Consider the following 19,563-nt stretch of genomic DNA (forward strand, 5'->3'; position numbering starts at 1 on the left):
TCTTCAGACAGTGGCAAAAAGCAGCCATGTTCTTCAACAAAACATCACAAAAACAGTCTCTTGGCCACTTATTAAAGTTCCCCACTGAAACTTCTTGGGCCAGCAGGCCTACTAGTTCAAATGACCCTTAGCACCACTGTCTTCCATATTCCTATTAGGTTGGCCCATTAAGCCGCACTTAAAGCATTCCAGGGCTTTCCAAATCCAAAGTCCCCAAATCCACATCCTTCCAAACAAAAGCATGGCCAGATCTATTACCTCAATACTCCAGTCCCTGGTACCAACTTCTGTCTTAATTAGGCTTTACTGCAGTGAACAGACACTATGACCAAGACAACACTTACAAAGGGCAACATTTAATTGGGGATGGCTTACAGGTTCAGAGGTTCAGTCCATTATCATCAAGGTGGGAACATGGCAGCATCCAGGCAGGTATGGTGCAGGAGGAGCTGAGAGTTCTACATCTTCATCTGAAGGCTGCTAGCAGAATACAGACTTCCAGGTAGCTAGGATGAGGGTCTTAAAGCCTACATCTACAGTGATGGACCTACTCCAACAAGGCCACACCTACTCCAGCAGGGCCACATCTTCTAATAGTGCCACTCCCTAGGCCGAGCATATACAAACCATCACAAAATAGTTTTTATTCTTTTTTCTTAGTATGCACCTATAAGAGTTTTTCTAGGGATGAGAGCAAGTTTGTGTTGCATTCATCAAGTATGTGCTAGGTCCAAATTGTTTTCCAGGTGCTAGTATCAGTTTCTACTCCAGCAGTGCCCAGAGAGATTTTGATGACCCATCTTATTTGATATTTTCAAGCTTATTTATTTTTTTTAGTTCTGATGACTGTAAAATATCCCACTGTGAACCTGATTTCTACCTCTCTGATTTTAAGTAGAAAGAATATTTCTATGTACTCATTGGATATTTGGTTTTCTGTTGCAGTATTGCTCAGTTCTTCCTTCGAGTTTTCTGTTGCTGTCGGTCTTTTTAATTGGTGTATAGGAGCTCTAGGTTTAAAACACTTCAGGTACAGACTTTTAAATATATGGCTGTGATATATTCTCCTGTTGAGTGTTTTTTTCAGGTTCATTGTGTGATTGATCATCTGATGACCAAACTCATAATTTTAATGTGGTAGTGGTCGTGTGTATCACAAAAAGTGTTCCCTTTTTGTTGGAACAGTGAGCCTGGGCTGGCAGCTGAGACAGGAGATTTAGTCAGGGAGCGACTGTAACTGGAGAAGTAAATTTGGGAGCTACCTGTTCATAGGCTTTTGGTTTTTATTTTGGTTTGATAATTTTACTTTGGGGTACATACTTTATTATACCTTTTCTTGGGGGATAAATGAGAGTGTTTTATATTTTGGTTTTGAAGTATAAGGAGATAAATATAATTTTGAAAACTTTAGGACAGTAAGAAATATGTAAAACAATTGGATTTTTTTTAAAGATAAAATGATGGGGCTGGAAAGATTCCTCTCCACTAAGAGCTCTGGCTATTCTTCCAGAGGTCCTGAGTTCAATTCCCAGCAACCACATGGTGGTTCACAACCCTCTGAAATGGGTCTGATGACTTCTTATGGTGTGTCTGAAGACCGCTACAGTGTATTCATATTTTAAAAAAAAAAAGATAAAATGATAAAAAATATCAGTGAGATGTTCTAGTTAAAATGACAAGTAAAGACCAAGTCATGGGTTTTTAAGATGAAACTAAACTGTCCACAAGTACAGAAACATGCAAGTGTGTGGAGGGCCTGGGGCCGAGTCTGCCCACCCCGTTCCCTCACCGCTTAAGTCTCCATTTCTCCTCGCATCTAGTTCGTGGGTAGCTTGGCCAGGCGGGTGAGAAGTGCGAAGTCCACTATAAACTGAAAGTTGGGATAGCAAGTTTGTTTTTCCTCTTTCTCTTTCTCTTTCTCTTTCTCTTTCTCTTTCTCTTTCTCTTTCTCTTTCTCTTTCTCTTTCTCTTTCTCTTTCTCTTTCTCTTTCTCTTTCTCCTTCTCCTTCTCCTTCTCCTTCTCCTTCTCCTTCTCTTCTCTTTCTCTTTCTTTCTCTTTCTCTTTCTCTTTCTCTTTCTCTTTTTCTTTCTCTTTCTCTTTCTCTCTCCCTCTCTTTCTCTTTCTCTCTCTCTCTCTCTCTCTCTCTCTCTCTCTCTTACCTTTTTTTTTCCCCAAACATGGTGCTTTAAAAAAAAAAAGACTTTTCTGTAGCAGTGGTTTGTCTGCCTGTATGCCTGTACAGCACAGGCCTGCCTTGGTGCCTGCAGAGATCTAAAGAGAGCACTGTATCTCCTAGAACTGGAATTATGGATGGTTATGAGCCACCATGTGGGAACTCGGAACTAGGAACTAAACCAGAGTTCCCAAAAGAGCAAGTGCTCCTAACTGCTGAGGTCTCTCTCCAGCCCCTGCCAGGAAGCCTTTGGAAGACAGACTCTGAATAGGTTGCCTGGGTTATTTACTGGTCAGTTGTGGAGAAGGTGGTCTCTGAACCTCACTTTCACTCCCTTTGAAACCAAAATCTTACCTACTTGCCATCCAAAAATTAGAAACCAGAGTGGAAATTCAGTTGACTATAAAGTATTTTTTCTTTTGCTACTAATTTGTATTTTCTGATCATTAATAAAGCTATACATTTTTCCTTATACATTTTGATCATTTTATTTCTTCTCTGAAATGACTTGTATTCACAGATATTGAAGGGTTATATCTGTGAAAGACAGTTACTCCTAGGGAGCCTTAGCAGCTGGATAAGGATAGTGTTTATAATATGTGTACTTAACTCAGTCTTACCTGTCCATTCCTCTTGGATTTATAGTACACGAACATAAAAACAAAATGATCATGCAAGTATTAAAGTGGTAAGATTAATATCATCGAAAAGGCACATTAGGTTTATTTCAAGTTATTAATTATGCTATAAAACCTATTAATTCAATAGTAATTTCTTTTCTTTTCTTTTCTTTGAGCTGTTGTAGCGAACAGTGACGAACCTCAGCATTTGACCCCAGGAAAGATGAGTCAGCGCCAAGGCAGAGACGCTAACCCAACCCCAACTAGAGATCTGCCTCAGCCTTCTCTCAGCCCCGCCAGCCTTCACAGCCAGGGTAAGAGGTCTCCAGGGGGCAAAGACTGGCACTTGTGGTGCCACATTGCATTTCTGCCTGGCTTTATACAATTTTTGTTGCTGTTTATATGGTTTGGGTCATTTGCAGTGGGCTTGGAATGAACACACTTTCCTTTCTGGTTACTTGCCTTTTCTTAGCCTCACCAGTGTTTGACTCTTCTAAGCCAGGGATTCATTCACTTTTTGGTCTTCTAGTCTCCTTACATATACAATGAAAAATATGGAAACTTGCACCTGGTCTTAACCATTCTTTCTCTTACCCCTCCCCCACACTCACTCCTTCTCCTTTTCCAGTAGTTTGTAAGCACTATTTTACACCCACTTCTGTAAGACCAGGGCTTTTACTTTCTATGCTGTTGACTCTCTTAGCTCCCGTACCTCTGGTGGTTGGCTTCTGCCTGCTTTATCTAATATAGAATCTTTAGTTCTTGCTACAAGTGATAGGATTTCGTTTTCAAGTACTGCTTGTTTACTGATTTCTGTATTTGAGTATTTGGAATTGCTGGATCATGAATAACATTTTTATTACAAAAGATGTTTTTTCCCTTACTGAAGTTTGGGTTTTTTCACAAGGCTTAAGTGCTTATCTTAATAAAAAAGACTATTTTTATTTCCACTCCTATGTAGTCAGAGGGCTATGGTGTGATCGTATGAAAAATATAAATAAGATCTGGACATACACACACAGACCAAGTCAGGCCTTCTGTGTAGTCTGCCTTGAATTGTGTATTAAAAATGTACTACACAGTAGTGTTTAATACACTTCTCATTTTATTGCACAGAATATTTAAATCTGTATATAAAGGTTCAAGATTAAGGTTTTTTCCACTGCTGCTTTGATGACGTTTATAAATGAAACTCATTCTTTTTCCACGAGTACATGGCAGCAAAGAATTTGGTGACTAATATCTGTAGTGTTATGACACTGCCTTTGGCCTTTCAGGCCCCGTAAAAGGGTGTCGGAGACTCCCACAAGTCTGTGGGTTGCACTTTCTAATTTATGAGCACTCTGGTACTCAGCTAGAGTTTTATTGCATACTCTCTGTTCCCCAGCCACACTCCATAGCTGCAGTGAAAGAGCTTTTGCTTTTAAAATTTAAGAACTTGAATTTGTTGTTGTGTTTTTTATTTTGGGTGATTTCAGTCATCTTCCAAATGATGGTTTGAAATGTTAGATGGGAAATTCCAGAAAGGGCAACTCCTCAGTTTTAAGTTGCACTCAGTTCTGAGTATTGTGATGAAATCTGTCAGGATCCTGGTCTGTCCTTGCAGGAATGTGGACCATCCCTTCGTGGAGGGCATTCTGTTGGATGCAACTCCCACCCTGTGCTTTGGAGGGGTTGTATTACAGTATGCTGTTGTAATTATTGTCTTAGTTGTCATTACTCTTTTATGGTACCCACTTATAAGCTAAACATGATACAGTATAGTCTATGTAAGGCTTCCCACTGTTAGTGGCTGCAGGGATCCCCTGAGGTCTTGGAGTGCAATACCCATGGGAAAGGGAAGGGACTGTTAGTAAGCTCATACTTTAGAAAGTTACAGTGAGACCTCTGACTCTCATAACTAAACTGGCCGTGTCAGGTTTTAGTGTTTTAACGTTGTGATTTAGCTTCCGAGGTGAAGCTTGTTCCACCCCTCTTCTCCCCAGCCTTCTTGTTTTGGAGGCAGCGTCCCAGATAATGCAGGCTGCCTTTAAACCTTACCAAGGGTGACGGCCTTGAACTCACGCTCCTTCTGCTTTCGCCCCTGAGTGCCAGGACTCCATGTGGCCAGCCAAGCCCAGTGGATGTCCTATTGGGGCTTGAACCCAGAACCTTCAGCATGCCAGGAAGACCTCTACCACCTGGCTACATCCCAGCCCCAAGTCTTTATTTAGTAGGATTGTTGAAATTAAAACAAATTCGTTGTTAGGCTATTATATCATCAATCCTGAAGAATGTCCTTGTTTGTTTTTGTCAAATGTACTTTTGACTTTTCAGTAAACTGGTCCAGTGTCCTAAATAATGCTGGCACTTTGATTCCTGCAACTATTACTTAATTTCTTTCTTTCTTTTAAAGATTTATTTATTTTATGTATATGAGTACACTGTCACTGTCTTCAGACACACCAGAAGAGGGCATCAGATCCCATTACAGATGATTGTGAGCCATCATGTGGTTGCTGGGAATTGAAAATCAGGACCTCTAGAAGAGAAACCGGAATTCTTTTTTTTTTTTTTTTTTTTTTAAAATGTTGGTGTTTTCTTCACTGTGCATTTACCTGCAACACTTTTTTTTTTTTTTTAAGATTTATTTATTACATGTAAGTACACTGTAGCTGTCTTCAGACACACCAGAAGAAGGCGTCAGATCTTGTTACAGATGGTTGTGAGCCACCATGTGGTTGCTGGGATTTGAACTCTGGACCTTCGGAAGAGCAGTCGGGTGCTCTTACCCACTGAGCCATCTCACCAGCCCAGAAACCGGAATTCTTAACCGCTGAGCCATCGCTCCAGCCCTTAATTTGTTTCTGTACCTTCTGGTATTTCCTATAAATGGGAGAACGTCAAGGTTTGATTATATTAATTTTCATCATTTTTGAACAATAGTTTTTATAAGGAAGGTGTTCTATAACATGTTCCATCGCATGTGAGGAGTCACTTGGTTTCTGGTTGTCCTACTAGTGGGGACATGCAGATGAGTTATAGACTCAAGTTGCACTCGTCTGATTTTCCTTATTGAAAGTTGCAGCTTTTCTTCTCTAAGTGACTTAAGTAAAAAGGAAATGCTGTTTGGCACTGCAAACACCCTGTTCTCCATCAGCCTTTTGCAAACATCTACCAGCCCAGAGGTGGCATCACTCACAGTGGGCTTCCCGCCCCCATTGCTCACTGAATAAGAAAATGCTCTGCAGGCAGATCTTAAGGCGGCAGTTTCTTAACTGAGACTCCCCTCTCGGTTGACTCTAGCTTGTAGTAAATTGACATAAAGCTGAACCAGTTGAACAATGTCGCCTTTCTACTTTTTTTTTCCTTTTCCTTTTGATATTAACATTTATCATTTTTTTTTCTAAAAAGAAGAGATCTTCTTTATATTTCTGGCTGTTTTCAATGTAAAATTATTACTATGGATAAATTAGTGTTCTTAGGTATTCGTTATGTTTTCATTTTAACAAAAGTGAGATAGTAAGCACATGAGAGAGAGCTTTGGTTAGAAGTGCGGTTGGCTCTTCTGTAGGACCTGAGTTCAAATCTTAGCATCTATGTCCAGCTGGCTTCTGGCTTCCTTGTGTACTGCTCCCATGCACAAATATCCCTTCCCACACAAGATTATAGTTTTGTAGCACATCATATTTTACTGAGTTTTAAAATCAGATCATATTCATAAAAAACACAGAAGAATGTGGTAGATAACTCCCCATAGTTGATATGATTATTGCACTAGTCATAACTATTTTGACAAAAATGGTCACTTTGGTTGAAGGTAATAGGCTCATTTAGAATTTTAGTATGAGGCTGGCTGGCCCAGTGCCTCAGTGGGTAATGTACTTCATGAACAAATTCGGCAGCCTGATTTTGAGCCTCAAGATTCATAAAGTGGTAGAAGAGAGCTGATTCTATCAGTTTTTCTCTTACCTATGCATGCATTCCCTCCCCCAAATATGTCATGCATGCATACAATAATAATGAACAAATAAAAAAGAATTTCTTTTAGTGTCAATAAGCCCATGCCTAATACTAAATTAAAAAAAAATTAAAACAACTAAATTATGCCATGATGGTACATGCCTGTAATCCTAGCACTTGGGAGCTAGAGGGAGGAGGATAAGGCCTTGGGCTGTGGGAGACCCTGTCAGGAACAAGCACAGCAGAAAATAAACAACCCCCTCATAAAAACAAACAAATAAGGTCTGCTAGGTCTCTGATGAAGTGGTCTGCTGTGAGAGCTGATAAAGGCAGCTAGAAAACCTTGAGAGTCCATAGTACGTCAAACACTCACGGCCGCGTTTCAGCTTCTGTGTGGGAAGAGTTAGTTATAAAAGTATAGTGACTAATGCTTAAGTCGAATGTCTTCTAGTGTTTTCCATGTGTTAGATCATAGGATTCCTATAGGAGCATCAATGCTGCACAAGCCATTTCCCCCTCTTACAAATGAGCTTGAACAGTTGGGAAGAGTGATTTTTTTTTCTGACCAACTTTTCACAGTATACAAAGGAACTCTCATCTGGAAAAGAATTTTAATCTCGATTTTAAATTTTAATAATCTTTTTACATGAATACAGTGATTTGTAGAGAGATAGTTGTTACGTTTCTTTTGCTGGCTAATGATATGTAGTCTACTTATAGTGGTGATAATCTGGTTTAGATTTTTTAATTATTATAATGGAGAAATTAAGCACTATTATATATCCATGTTGTTTGAATAGTTAAAACAAAAATACAGTTCTTAACCTCTCACATTTTTACAAGGTCTAAGACTGCCACATTTGTTTGCAGGGAGGTGGGAAGGTTGGGAGCAGGGTCTCCCCCATAGAGTCCAGGAACTGGTCTTCTGCCTGCTGAGAGCCGGCATTCCAGCTGTGCACTGTCCTGAGGGTGGGTCCTCACCTTTTCCTGCTAGCAGCCTGTGAGCTGAACTGTCACTCTGCGCTTAGGCCTTCTCGGGTTTAGCTATTCTCCTGGTCCTGTGGTGACCATGTTATGGGGCTTCATTTGTTTGTCTGGCTTTGCATTTCCTAAGGACTCATGTTGAACATTCTCATGCCTGTTATGTAGCTTTTAGGAAATACCAGTTCTTATTTGGTCCATCTACAAATTTGGCTTTCCAGGCTGGGCAGTGGTGGTCCAAGCCTTTAATCCCACTACTTAGGAGGCAGAGGCAGATGGATCTCTGAACTGGAGGCCAGCCTGGTCTATAGAGTGTGTTCTACAATAGCTAGGGCCACACAGAGAAACCCTGCCTAGGGGGGAAAAAAAGCAAAATTGGATTTTTACATTATTATTGAGTTTTAAGAGTTATTAAATATATTTGTGCCATCTTTTAATGGCTTTGTACTTTATTTTCTTACAGTCTTGGCATGCATTATCAGTGTCTTAATGATTTCCTTGACAGAGCAGATGTTTTTAATTTTAATGTAGATAGCTTTTTAATTTTCTCCAAGCTGTTTCTTCACTTTACGTCCTGATCACAGCCCCCTCTCTCCTCTCTTCCCACCTCCATACTCCCTCCCTTCCTCTGAAGAGGAGAGAGGCACTTCCCCCTCTCCGCCACCAGCCCATTCCATCACATGAAGTCACTGCAAGACCAAACACATCCTCTCCCACTGAGGCCAGACAAGACAACACAGCTAGGGGAAGGGATACAGAGGTAGGCAACAGAGTCAGAAACAACCACCATTCTAATTGTTGGGGGACCCACATGGAGACCAAGCTGCACATTTGCTACATATGTTCAGGGGACCTAGGTTCAGCCCCTGCATCCTCTTTGGTTGGTGGTTCAGTGTCTGTGAGCCCCCATGGGCCTAGATTAGTTGACTCTGTAGGCCTTTTGGTGTCCTTGACCACTCCGGTACCAGCAATTCTTCCCTGATTCTTCAACATGACTCCCTGAGCTCTGCCTAATGTTTGGCTCTGGGTGTCTGCATCTGCCATCAGCTGTTGGATGAAGCCTCTCAAATGACAGATGTGCTAGGCTCCTGTCTGCAAGCATATCAGAGTATCATTACTCAGGGGCTGTCTCTCTCCCATTGGTAGATCTCAAGTTGGACCAGTCATTGGTTGGCCATTTTCCCAGTTTCTGCTGCATTTTTATCCCTGTACATCTTGTAGGGGTTTTGTTGGTGAGTTGGTGTCTTCCCTCCTCCAGTGGAGGTCCTGGTTGGCTACATGAGATGACCACTCCTGGCTTCATATCTCCTGCTGCTAGGCGTCTCAGCTAGAGTCACTCCCATATCCTCCCAGGAGCTTCCCTGAAATGCCCACCCACCAATTTCTCTTCTCTCTCAGCCCTCTCACCCCCCTCTCCCCACACCTGATTCCCATCCCCGTTTCCCACCCAGTTCCTTTTCTACATCCACTTCCAATGTCTATTTTATCTCCCCTGTGAGTGAGATTAAAGCATCCTCCCCTGGCCCTCCTTGTTACGTAGCTCTGTGGATGGTAGTATGGCTATAGTGTACTTTATGGCTAATGTCCACTTACAAGTGAGTATATTCCATGCAAGTCTTTCTCAACTTTTAGTGTCAGGATATGCTCTCACTCTCACTCTTCTCTCCCCCTCTTTCTCCCTCCCCTTCTTCCATTCCTCCTTCCCTTCTTCTCATCCCCTTCATGATTTTTTGAGAAAGAGTCTCATATGATTCAGGCTAGCCTCAACCTTGAACTCCTATCTTTCTGCCTTCCCAGGTGCTAGGAGGTGTGCCGCCATAGCTGGCTTCATGTCTCCCTTGATAATTTAATATCACCATCTTGGGTCAGGCCTTTGTTGTTATATAACTGTGTGGCTACTGCTGTAGCCTCTTCTTCTGTTAAGCCCCTGCCTTCTAATGCAACACATCCAGTTTTCCTTACAAAGCAACTAAACAAAAAAAATATTACTATTAAGTGAGGTTATGGTGAAATAGAGGCCCCTACAGACATGTGCATATGGCCAACAAATATATGAAACCTATACAGTAGATCTCCAAGGAAATAATGTGAATGAAAATAGAAAATTATAAATCAAAATAACACTTTGTAATTATTCCAGCCTGTCATTGAAAAGCTGGTTAGATGACTCACCTGCATTTGTGTCACTCCTGGTAGTGAAAAGACAGTGGGTACAGTACTTAGGGTTGTGTGACAGACTGAGCTATGTCTGAGGGCCATCCGGGAGCTGTGCGTAGCTAGTAACCCTTATTCATAAGCATCTCCAAGGGTACCTCATGCAGCACCATTTGACCCAGCAAATGGAAAGCAGTAACCATGTGATGTAAGTGTGTTGTAAGTTCTGTATCTGGTAGCCAAGGCTCTTAAGTATTAGTTGACTCTGTTGGGCTTCCTACGGAGTTCCTATCCCCTTTAGGGCTCGCAGTCCTTCCTCCTGTTCTTCCATAAGAGTCCCCAAGCTCCATCCACTGTTTGGCTGTGGATGTCTGTAAATGACTGAGCCAACTGCTGGGTGGAGCCTCTGAGAGGACAGCTATGCTAGATTCCTGTGTACAAGAAGAACAGAATATCATTAATAGTGTCAGGGATTGGGTCTCAATTTGGGCTGGTTATTGGTGGGGCATTCCCTCAGTCTCTGCTGTGTTCCCTATCCCTGTGTTTTGTATAGACAGGATAAATTATAGGACGAAAGTTTTGTGGGTGGGTTGGTGTCTCTATCACTCCACTGGAGTTCTTGCCTGGCTACAGGGTCTCTTCACCTTCCATGTCCCCAATGCTGTGAGTCACTGCTAAGGTCACCTCCATTGATTCTTGGATGCCTCCCTTATCCCAGGTCTCTGTCTTGTCCTAGAGATGCCCTTCACCTCCCCACCCCCATCAGTTGCAGATTTCCATTCATTCTCATGGCCTTCTGGTCATCCTTACTGTTCCTCCCCAAACCTGATCCTGAACCTTCCCACTCCTCTCCCCAACCCCTCCTGCCTGGTTCCCTTCCTCTGTCTGCTTCTTAGGACTATTTGATTCCCCCTTCTAAGTGAGATTCAAGGGTATTTTCTTGTGACTTCATTGTTTAGCTTATTTGAGCCCAGGCCTCCCTGCACATATGTAGCAGATGTGCAGCTTGGTCTTCACGTGGGTCCCGAACACTGGAGCTGTTGTTCCACATGTGAGTCCTGAACAATAAAAGCTGTTTTCTATACGTGGGGTATGTTCACCTAGCTGGGCTGCCTTGTCTGCCCTCAGTGGGAGAGGATGCACCTAGGCTCACAGACTTGATGTGCCAGGATGGGGGATACTGGGGGGCTGGGGGGCTACCTTCTCAGGAGAAGGGGGAAGGGGGAAGGATTGTGGGAGGGGTGACTGGGAGAGGGCAGTGAGTGGGGATGTAAAGTGAGTAACTAAAAAATAAAATAAATTAATTAAGATACAGTGTTCTCCCTTGTCCTTGTGAACCATTTCTAAAGATCCGGCTTGCTTCTTTATTCGTTCACTGAGATGGCATCTTGAGTAGGCTGGGATGGCCTCAAACTTAGCAGCATCCTGAACTCCTTCCTACCTAGGAACCTCTCAAGTGCTGACATTACTCGTGTGCACTTCCTGGCTTGAAAATGCAGCTTAAACAGTTACCCCTCTACAGGACCTTATTAAATAATACTGCTATTTCCAGTTTTAAATTCCCATATCAGTACTTTTGAAATTTTATAACTTGCCCTTTTATATGGTTATTATAGTAGAATTTCTATTCAAATACCTTAAATTACAAGCTTAGTAAGCCATTATTACTATTTGGTAAATTTATTTAGTTTCATTGTTCTGTTTTCTAGCTGTGTCTTTTTCATGTAAATTGACTCATAACAACTTAAGAGAGGACATAATTACTTAAAAACACAATTGTTTTCTGAAGTAGCGTTTCTTCCCATTTTCTTGGGATTTTCCTGGTTTTCATTAGAATATCTGCAGAGATTGACTTTCTCAACCCACATCTGTCAGGATAATTTTTAGTTCTTACACATTGTATTAGAACAATGACTCAGTTTCTTCCCCAAACTGTACATTTTCCACATTTTTTTTCTCATCAGCTTATCTTACCATTACAATTTTTGTAGACTTTATGTGTGTGGGTATTTTCCTGCATGTGTGTCTATGCACCATGTTCCTGCCTGGTGGGCATCAGATCACCTGGAACTGGAGGCACAGACAGGAGAGAGCCACCAGATAGAAGGTAGCGATCGAACTTCGGTCCTCTGGAAGAATAGCCAGTGCTTTGAACCAAAGAGCCATCTCTTCAGCCCCCCACCTACTCACTCCATGCTTTTTTAAAAACCAGTTTACTCCCTAGTAGTTTGAGCTAAATACTATTACAATCTCAGTAAGGGTAAGACGTGTTTCATTCTTACTGTTTGGGCTTAGTGCATCTTTCAGTTGTTGCTCAGGAAAGGCAGACATTTTGACTAATTAAGCCTGTTTTCTCCCTGCCTCTGGCTGTTTTTAAAGAACAGGAGTGTCGAAGGAGCATGGGACTAAATCATAGCTCATCTCAGGAGAGATCCTCGTTCCCTCAGGCTTCGTGTTCAGGCTTCGTGGTGCACTGCGATTGGTAGCTAACCTTCTTTGATGTAAAAAGCTATTTTCGACATTTTTATTTTTAAGCTAGTTTTCAAATACTTGGCTTTTTGAGAGAACAGCCCATGTTCCTTGCTGAAACTTCAGCCCATTTCATATTTGTTGTTGTTGTTTGAGATTCAGGTTCCCTTTACATCTCAGGCATGTACAATTATACATGGCTCAAACAAATTCTTAAATGTTACAGTTTTGAATTATCATATAACAAAAGCCTTTGTGTGGTTATGGTTTTACCCGAGTTAACTTAGACCATCTGAGTAGTGCATTTTTGTTATCCTTTAGTAAGTACTCTTAGCCCCAAAGTCAGTTCCCTCTTTGTTCTGGCAGAATTAAAAATACTAGGAGTCTGTAGCTAGAGCTAATAGAAAATGTGCGTGTAAAAGAGAGATTCTGCGCAGCAGCTTTCTACTGTCGAGGGTTGTATCATATTCCCCAGGGCTATGGTAGGCGCTGCTGCTATAATCTCAGATGACAGACACAAGAGAACCTTTAGTAGAGGGGTTCACAGGTACAGGCACCTAGAAGTCACGCTCTTCCATGAACCGAAGCAATTCTTCCTTCCTCGGTAAGACGTTTGAACATGCTCTGAACCTGTATTGGCCATAGCACACGGATATGTTCTTGAATGTGTGTGTATTATATCCCATGAGACCGGTATTGTTGGAAGAGGACTTTGATTTTCCCTGTCCCTCATCTTTAACTCTACCCCGAGTCCTGTTGCTGGCTTCCAGCCATAGGAGTTTTGTTAGAAATAGTCTAGATTACAGGCTGTGTCACCTTCTGAGGTTTAGGGGTCTTAATGCTAATTCTGAAGTTACAAAGACTTCTTTTAATATGGTTATTATCTGGTTTCAAATTCCTTGTGTTTAGGAAGTTGCTTTATAACATAATGAAAATCAACATTTTGCAAATTAAGAAAATAAGAATAGAATATTTTTAAATTCCTCTTGCCAATGTTATAATATCTATATTTAACACTGTGTCTACAAAAGAAACTACAATACCTTGAAAGCGTTTATTGAAAATGAAGATGACTAATCCAGCTTTGTTCTAAGCGTCTTTGTAGAGGTTGCAGGGAGGTCTGGCCTAGCATGTCAGGCCTTTTGAGTTGCTGTTTTTGTTTGTTCTCATCAGAGTAGAAAGAGGAATATAAGTGTAACAAGGGACTTTTTTTTCTTGGAAAAGAAATGTTTTAAGTATATTTTTAACTTAAGATTCTTTAAGGATGATCAGATATTACCTCTACTAGTTAGTTCTTGCTGTTGGGATTTAATCTCCTTTGTTTGGAAACTCTGGGAGAGTCTACTGTCCTCTTTACAAAGTAATAACAGGGCTTCAGTTCCATTGGCTGCTGTCATTTTCAGTTCTTTGTAGAGCCAGATTTCCAGTGTATTTTTTAAAATTACAACAAAATTACTGTTATAATATGCCAGACAGTTAGAGTTGTGTCTGATCTCCGAGACCCAAATGGTATGGAAGGAAAGAACTAGTCCCTGCAAATTACCCTCTGACCTCTAAGTACGCCATGGGCTGATTGCTCCCCTCTGCATGCCCACACCAACCAACCAACCAACAAACAAATGAGTATAAAATTATAATTTAAATTCTGTGCGTCACAGTAGCTTCTATTTGTGTTTTCTGTGCATTAGGCAACAATTGAACAGCTTTCGTTAAAAGGAAATGACTATCTGTAAGTGTACAATAGACTATTCCGTGAAAATGCATAATGAGAAGGGATCATTGCTTAGTGCTCAGAAGTCCTCAGAGGCAGCTCCTAATCAGCTTGTAGTGTCACGCCTGCTGGACCCATGTCACCTGTGGCTTTCTCTTGACTTGTATTTATAGTAATGGTACTATCATATGTGCATATCTAAAATGTTTCTTTGGAAGGACTAAGTAAGTGTTCAAAGAAAAACTAGATAAACTTGATAGTTTATTTGAACAAGAGTAATTCATGTATTGGGCAGCATTTCATACCGGACAGAGGTTCCAAGAGTTCTGCTCTGCAGTATGGGGCACTGAATATTGACAGACAGAACTCACAAGTGGAGTACAAGATGAGCTTCTGGCCTCGTTTGAGCGTGGCCTGTAATTGGCTGAAGCTCAGTGGCTTTATGGTCTTGGCAGACATCTGATTTTCTGTTGCAAAATTAGACCAAGTTAAGTTCACATTCATTTATAAGCAAGTTGTTTTGTAGTTCATTCTATAGGAACTCAAATTACAGAGAGAGCCTCTGTCCAAATATCTTCAGCCTATTCAACAAGTCCTTGTGTAAAGGGGCAGTATTGCTGGAGAAGTATAAGCCAAAAAACTCTGGGTTGTAGCGTGGCCTTGATTTCTTTGAGAATCTACTAAGAGTCATGTTATGGTTTGGATATCAATGAACCCAAAGGCTCATGTGTTTTGGGCTTAGTCCCCTGGTGTTGGGGCTGTTGAGGTAACTGGATCTCTGGGGCTCTAACTTCATGAATGGAATAAGCCTTTAATAAAGCCTAGCTTCTGAATAGTCTAGTAGAAGGTAAATCTTGGTCCTGGTGTCTCCTTGGCCTCCTGGCTGCTGTGAAGTAAGCAGGTTTTGTCACATGCTGCTGTCACTAAGGTGTTCTGTCTCACTGCATGCCTAACAATAGGGCAAGCCAAAGCAAACATGGACTAAAACATCCGGGACCATGGGCCTAAACCCTTCTTTTTTCCTTTGAAATGTTGTCTGTCAGTTATTTTGCAACAGTCACCAAATGCTCCATGTGAAAGGACTGTTTAGTCGTTGTGAGTGCTCAGCATTGCCTGTGGTGTGGTTCTGGGCTGTTGCTATAGCAGGAAGACGGCAGAAGTAGTCTGTACTGTGTAGCCTATCAAATGAAAAGTAGGACACCTTCTTGTACTAGAGGTATTGTCAGTTAACTCAACTGTGAGTCTAGGGAAAGAGACAATTCTAATAGACACTAGGAAACGCTACAGGCCAGAGAAGAACCTGGGTGAAGGAGACCCAAGAAAGATGGTACCCTGGTAGGGGACTTTTTGGTGAAAGGAGCTATTTGACTTGGTGATCTTTTATATCCTAAACAGTGCTGATTTACTGTTACCTTTTTTTTGTACAGTATATATGCTGTACAGTGTATGTTGTACAGTCTTTTCTAAGTGTGCTGGACAGAAGTAAGCTCTAGAAGAAATTATTTACATGAGAATTGTCTCAGTTCTGCCAGACAGAGAAGAGCGGCTTGGGGAGAGAGTCCCATAGCATCTGGTTGGAGATGATACAGACGCTTGGGGGGAGAACTCCTCTGAACACTGCATCCTTTGTGCATCAAATTTGACTCTGTATTAGAACCACAAGTGACAAGAGGTGCGCTTGATGACTCTTTAAAAGCATGCAAAAGTAAATAAAACATGAAAGAAAAGTAGGATTTTGAAACCTATAGTATCTTAAATATTGTTAATATATTCTAATGTGCATAATTGAGAGTTTGGCAGGGTTAAGATTTCTAAATGGGGCTGGGTGGTGGTGGTGGCAGCAGCAGCGCACGCCTTTAATCGCAGCACTTGGGAGGCAGAGGCAGGCGGATTTCTGAGTTCAAGGACAGCCAGGCCTACACAGAAAAACCCTGTCTCAAAAAACAAACAAACAAGCAAACAAACAAAAAGATTTCTAAGTGGGACACCATTCTCTTTGAGATATTAAAGACATTGCTTGTGTGTCTCACTTGAATATTTTAAATTATTACTTCATCCATTTGACACGCAATCCAGTGTAATTTGCTGCTGTGAATTGTATACAAAAGGACTTTTTGATATAAAGACTGACGTGTGACATGGCTTTTGTGCCTCTTTGCACCTATATTTGTGCATCTTAGGTTCACTGTCAAATTTGTGTTGCAGTTGTATTCCCATCCTTGTTTATGGTCATTAAAAACAAAAGCAAAAGCAACTTCTTTCCTCTGATGTTCCTTGAACTTTAGGAGAGAACTCAGTATTCTAATGTTTTTACCCGGAACCTTTGTAGACTTCACACAATAATCTTATAATATAGATGCTACTCTTAGTATTTTATAGATAAGGAAATGGAGACCCTATTAAGTTTAAACCCTACTTAACTGTAAGAGGATAATGCCTTTTGTGATACCTTCTTTATTCCTTTAAAGGCAAGCACTAACTGTATGAATTAATTATAATTTTCTGATTGTCTATGGTTATTAATTTCCATTTTATGGTATGGGGAAGAGTGAAACAAGGCAAAAACAGAGGCCCTCAGATGACAGCACCACAGCTCCATAAACTTAATTTAACAATGATTTTTGAAATGCCTTTGCCCAAGGTGGGCAGGGATAGCATTATACAGGAAGTTTGGTTGTTTTATATGTAGCCCTGGAACTCACTATGTAGACCCCCTGCTTTTGCCCCTTGAGTGCTGGGATTAAAGGCATGTACCACCCACATTATTGGAAACTGAGTTTTTAAATGCTTTTCCCCCCTTAAGAAGAAATACTCTTAAGGTTATATGGACTGATGTTTTATATGAACCAAACTCAGATTTAAAGTGTGTGCATGGTAAGAAAGAAACTGAATCTTAGGGCAAAGTTCTTATAAGAATAAACCACTAAGTTTAACTTGAATGGAGTAAGATAGGGTAAGGCAAAAGTAATTTAATAAAATGAGTTCTTGGGAATTTTAAAAGTTAGGCATAAAGAGATGGTATAGGTTATTACTTTTGAGATAACAAATGATTTGTTTTTGTATGGACAGAAGTCATTGGTAGATTATGTATTTTGAACAAACACAGGGGAGAGGAAGTGAAGCAGCTAATGCTCCAAGGGTGTGCGGCGTCTTTATGCTGTCGTTTAATCTTCTGTGTTGATTGGCTCACATTCACGGTGCCCTAAGACTCCTGTATTCCTCTTAGAAGTAAAACTTACATGTTAATTCTCTGCTTTAGCAGCTCTGATCCACCAAAATTGTACTTGAAAGAATATCTTTCCTTGTGAAATTTTAATCATGGCCAAGACAAGCAGCAGATTAGATATAAATCTAGAAGCTTCAGTAAAGATAAACAGTATAATGTTGGGATCTGTTTTTGAAGTAACCAAAAGCTGGAAAGAGAAGAGTCGGGAGAAGAGGGAGATGTGGCCAGATACTACAGAAATATAATAGATGTAATGACAGGCTTGTCGTCTTGAGAGAAGAAAGAACCCTATTACTTCATCGAAAATGGCTAAGTATTGATCTTGCTTTGTTTTTCTAGAGCAGTGAGCAGCTCAGTGCAGGGCATCGTTTCTTTGATACAATCGTAAAGCATTAGTGGAATAGCCCTTTAATCAACTCGTTTTTAAAAAGGAACCAGTTGTCTGGCTCAGTGCCTTTGCCGTCAGTCTCTCTATCTGTTTATTGCTGATTTGACAGTCTCTGGTCCTCCTTTGCTGTTAAATGTGTGTGTCCTTTGTTTGTGCTGGTTTGCTACATTTGGATGTGAGAGAAAAGCCTGTCTTTGCCATATTGGGCTAATTAGCCTTCTGGGTGAGCATCTATATTAAATAGACCTTCTAAACCATGAAAGAAGAGAGTTCACAGCATCGTAGATTTTCTTCATGTACTGGGGTTTCGTCTGTTTTATTCCCTCCACGAATTGATGGCCGAAAGCTCGTCCGGAATGCTTCGTTTGGAGGATACAATGAACTTTCTCCTTCCTTACAAGGTTGGTTTGTTTCATCTTGTGTTCTTGCCTTAATTTCTTACATTTTCTTAATGAAAATAATACGGGGATTTTTAAAATCTTAACATCATGTTTCATTTAAACAAGTGTGTTGTGAAAGCTTAGCTTTCAGTAGCTGCCTATCTGTAGCCGGGCTCTCCCTCATCTTCTTGTACTAGTCTCTTCAGCTGAAACTTGAGAGCTCCGAGTCAGTAAAATATGAATCTTGATTTTTTTATCATGTGCATTTTGATTTAATGTAGTAGTAAATATATGACCCTGATGACAGTTAAAACATTTCCGAATTTGATATATAATACATATATATTCCTGTAAAGAAATGGTATTGACAGAGGTATTAGCAGATGAAAGCCAGACATTTAACATGATTAGCCATTTCTGTAAAGGAGTCATTATAATTAATGTTTATCATATGTGCTTTTCTTACAACCTTTTAATTCTTGACGACAGTAAAGTTTTCTAGGTATATATTTTTTGCTAGACTTATTCATGTGGAGTTAATTTTTGCTAAGAAAATTATATGTTATATACAGTATAATATTTATTAAATGAAATTAGATACTTTAAAGCTATCATTTAGGCATTAAATGGTCAATAAGATGTAGAAAACTTGAGCTTATATTTGAAAACTATTGTGACAAATATTTGGTTATTCATTTTAATATTAACTAAAATAAATAAATATATATATTGACATTTACATTTTTTGAATTTGAAGTAGAGTTTTAGTTTTACCCCTAACCTTTTTGGGTCTTTGTGAATAACTATAATGACAATAAAGCATTGTTTTGAGATACCTAAACATTAAATAAATTATAAATTCACTAATTTCAGATTCTTTTCTAACAATGTTTTCAAAAAAATAAAATAAAATAAAAGCCCATGGTTCTAAGCTATACCTAAGTAGCATAAGCTTTGAATAGTATTTAATCTGTATTGTCTTCTTAACATAGTGTGGTTCCGATCATGGGTCGTTTATGTCCTTAAGCAGTGTAAACTTTAGTGTGTCCTTATTCAGAAGTGACTTTAAAATACAGTGTAGCTTTTAATACTGTATGTGCAGCCTGTGTTTTTGCACGAGACTTGTTCCTGTCTTGTGTTTATCTTCCAGACTGTTTTTTGTGCCGTTGCTAGGTATAGTAGCGCATGCCATTTGTTGACCTTCACACCAAAGATCTGTTTAGTATTAAGGAATAATCAGTGACCTTCGTAAACAATAGAAACCTGACGGTGTGAAAGTTTGGTATAAAACTTCAAAGTAAGGAAACTTGAAGGCATTGTTGTGAGTTTATTTTGTCAGAGGAGTAAATGATGTGCTGAGTCTCTCACTCAGTTCTTCCAGCAGAGAAGTCCTGTAGGGATTCTTGTGTGTGCTGTGAGAAAAGCTCTTCAGAGTGTCCGCTCTATCAGTCAAGCAGTAGAGTGAGGTGCCCCAGAGAAAGGGCTTTGTGTTATGTGTTGAAGTTAAAGGTAAAAAGA

The 19,563-nt window shown here is 40.3% G+C and overlaps 1 protein-coding gene across 5 annotated transcripts in view; it reads left to right on the plus strand.

Annotated features, from left to right (window-relative positions):
• Osbpl8 (oxysterol binding protein-like 8) overlaps positions 1–19,563 on the plus strand; it is a 132,508-nt gene that overhangs the window by 65,841 nt on the left and 47,104 nt on the right. For 2 of the 5 annotated variants that reach the window (XM_006513637.3, XM_030245087.1), the window contains one exon: positions 2,980–3,108. In XM_006513637.3, coding sequence (XP_006513700.1) covers positions 2,980–3,108 — 129 coding nt within the window. Of the gene's footprint in view, positions 1–2,970; positions 3,109–15,574; positions 15,724–17,454; positions 18,067–19,563 lie in introns of those variants that run through there. The other 3 variants (NM_175489.3, NM_001003717.1, XM_006513638.2) reach the window with 2 other exon arrangements.

The sequence above is a fragment of the Mus musculus genome, chromosome 10, assembly GCF_000001635.26.
Source record: "Mus musculus strain C57BL/6J chromosome 10, GRCm38.p6 C57BL/6J".
NCBI lineage: Eukaryota > Metazoa > Chordata > Mammalia > Rodentia > Muridae > Mus > Mus musculus.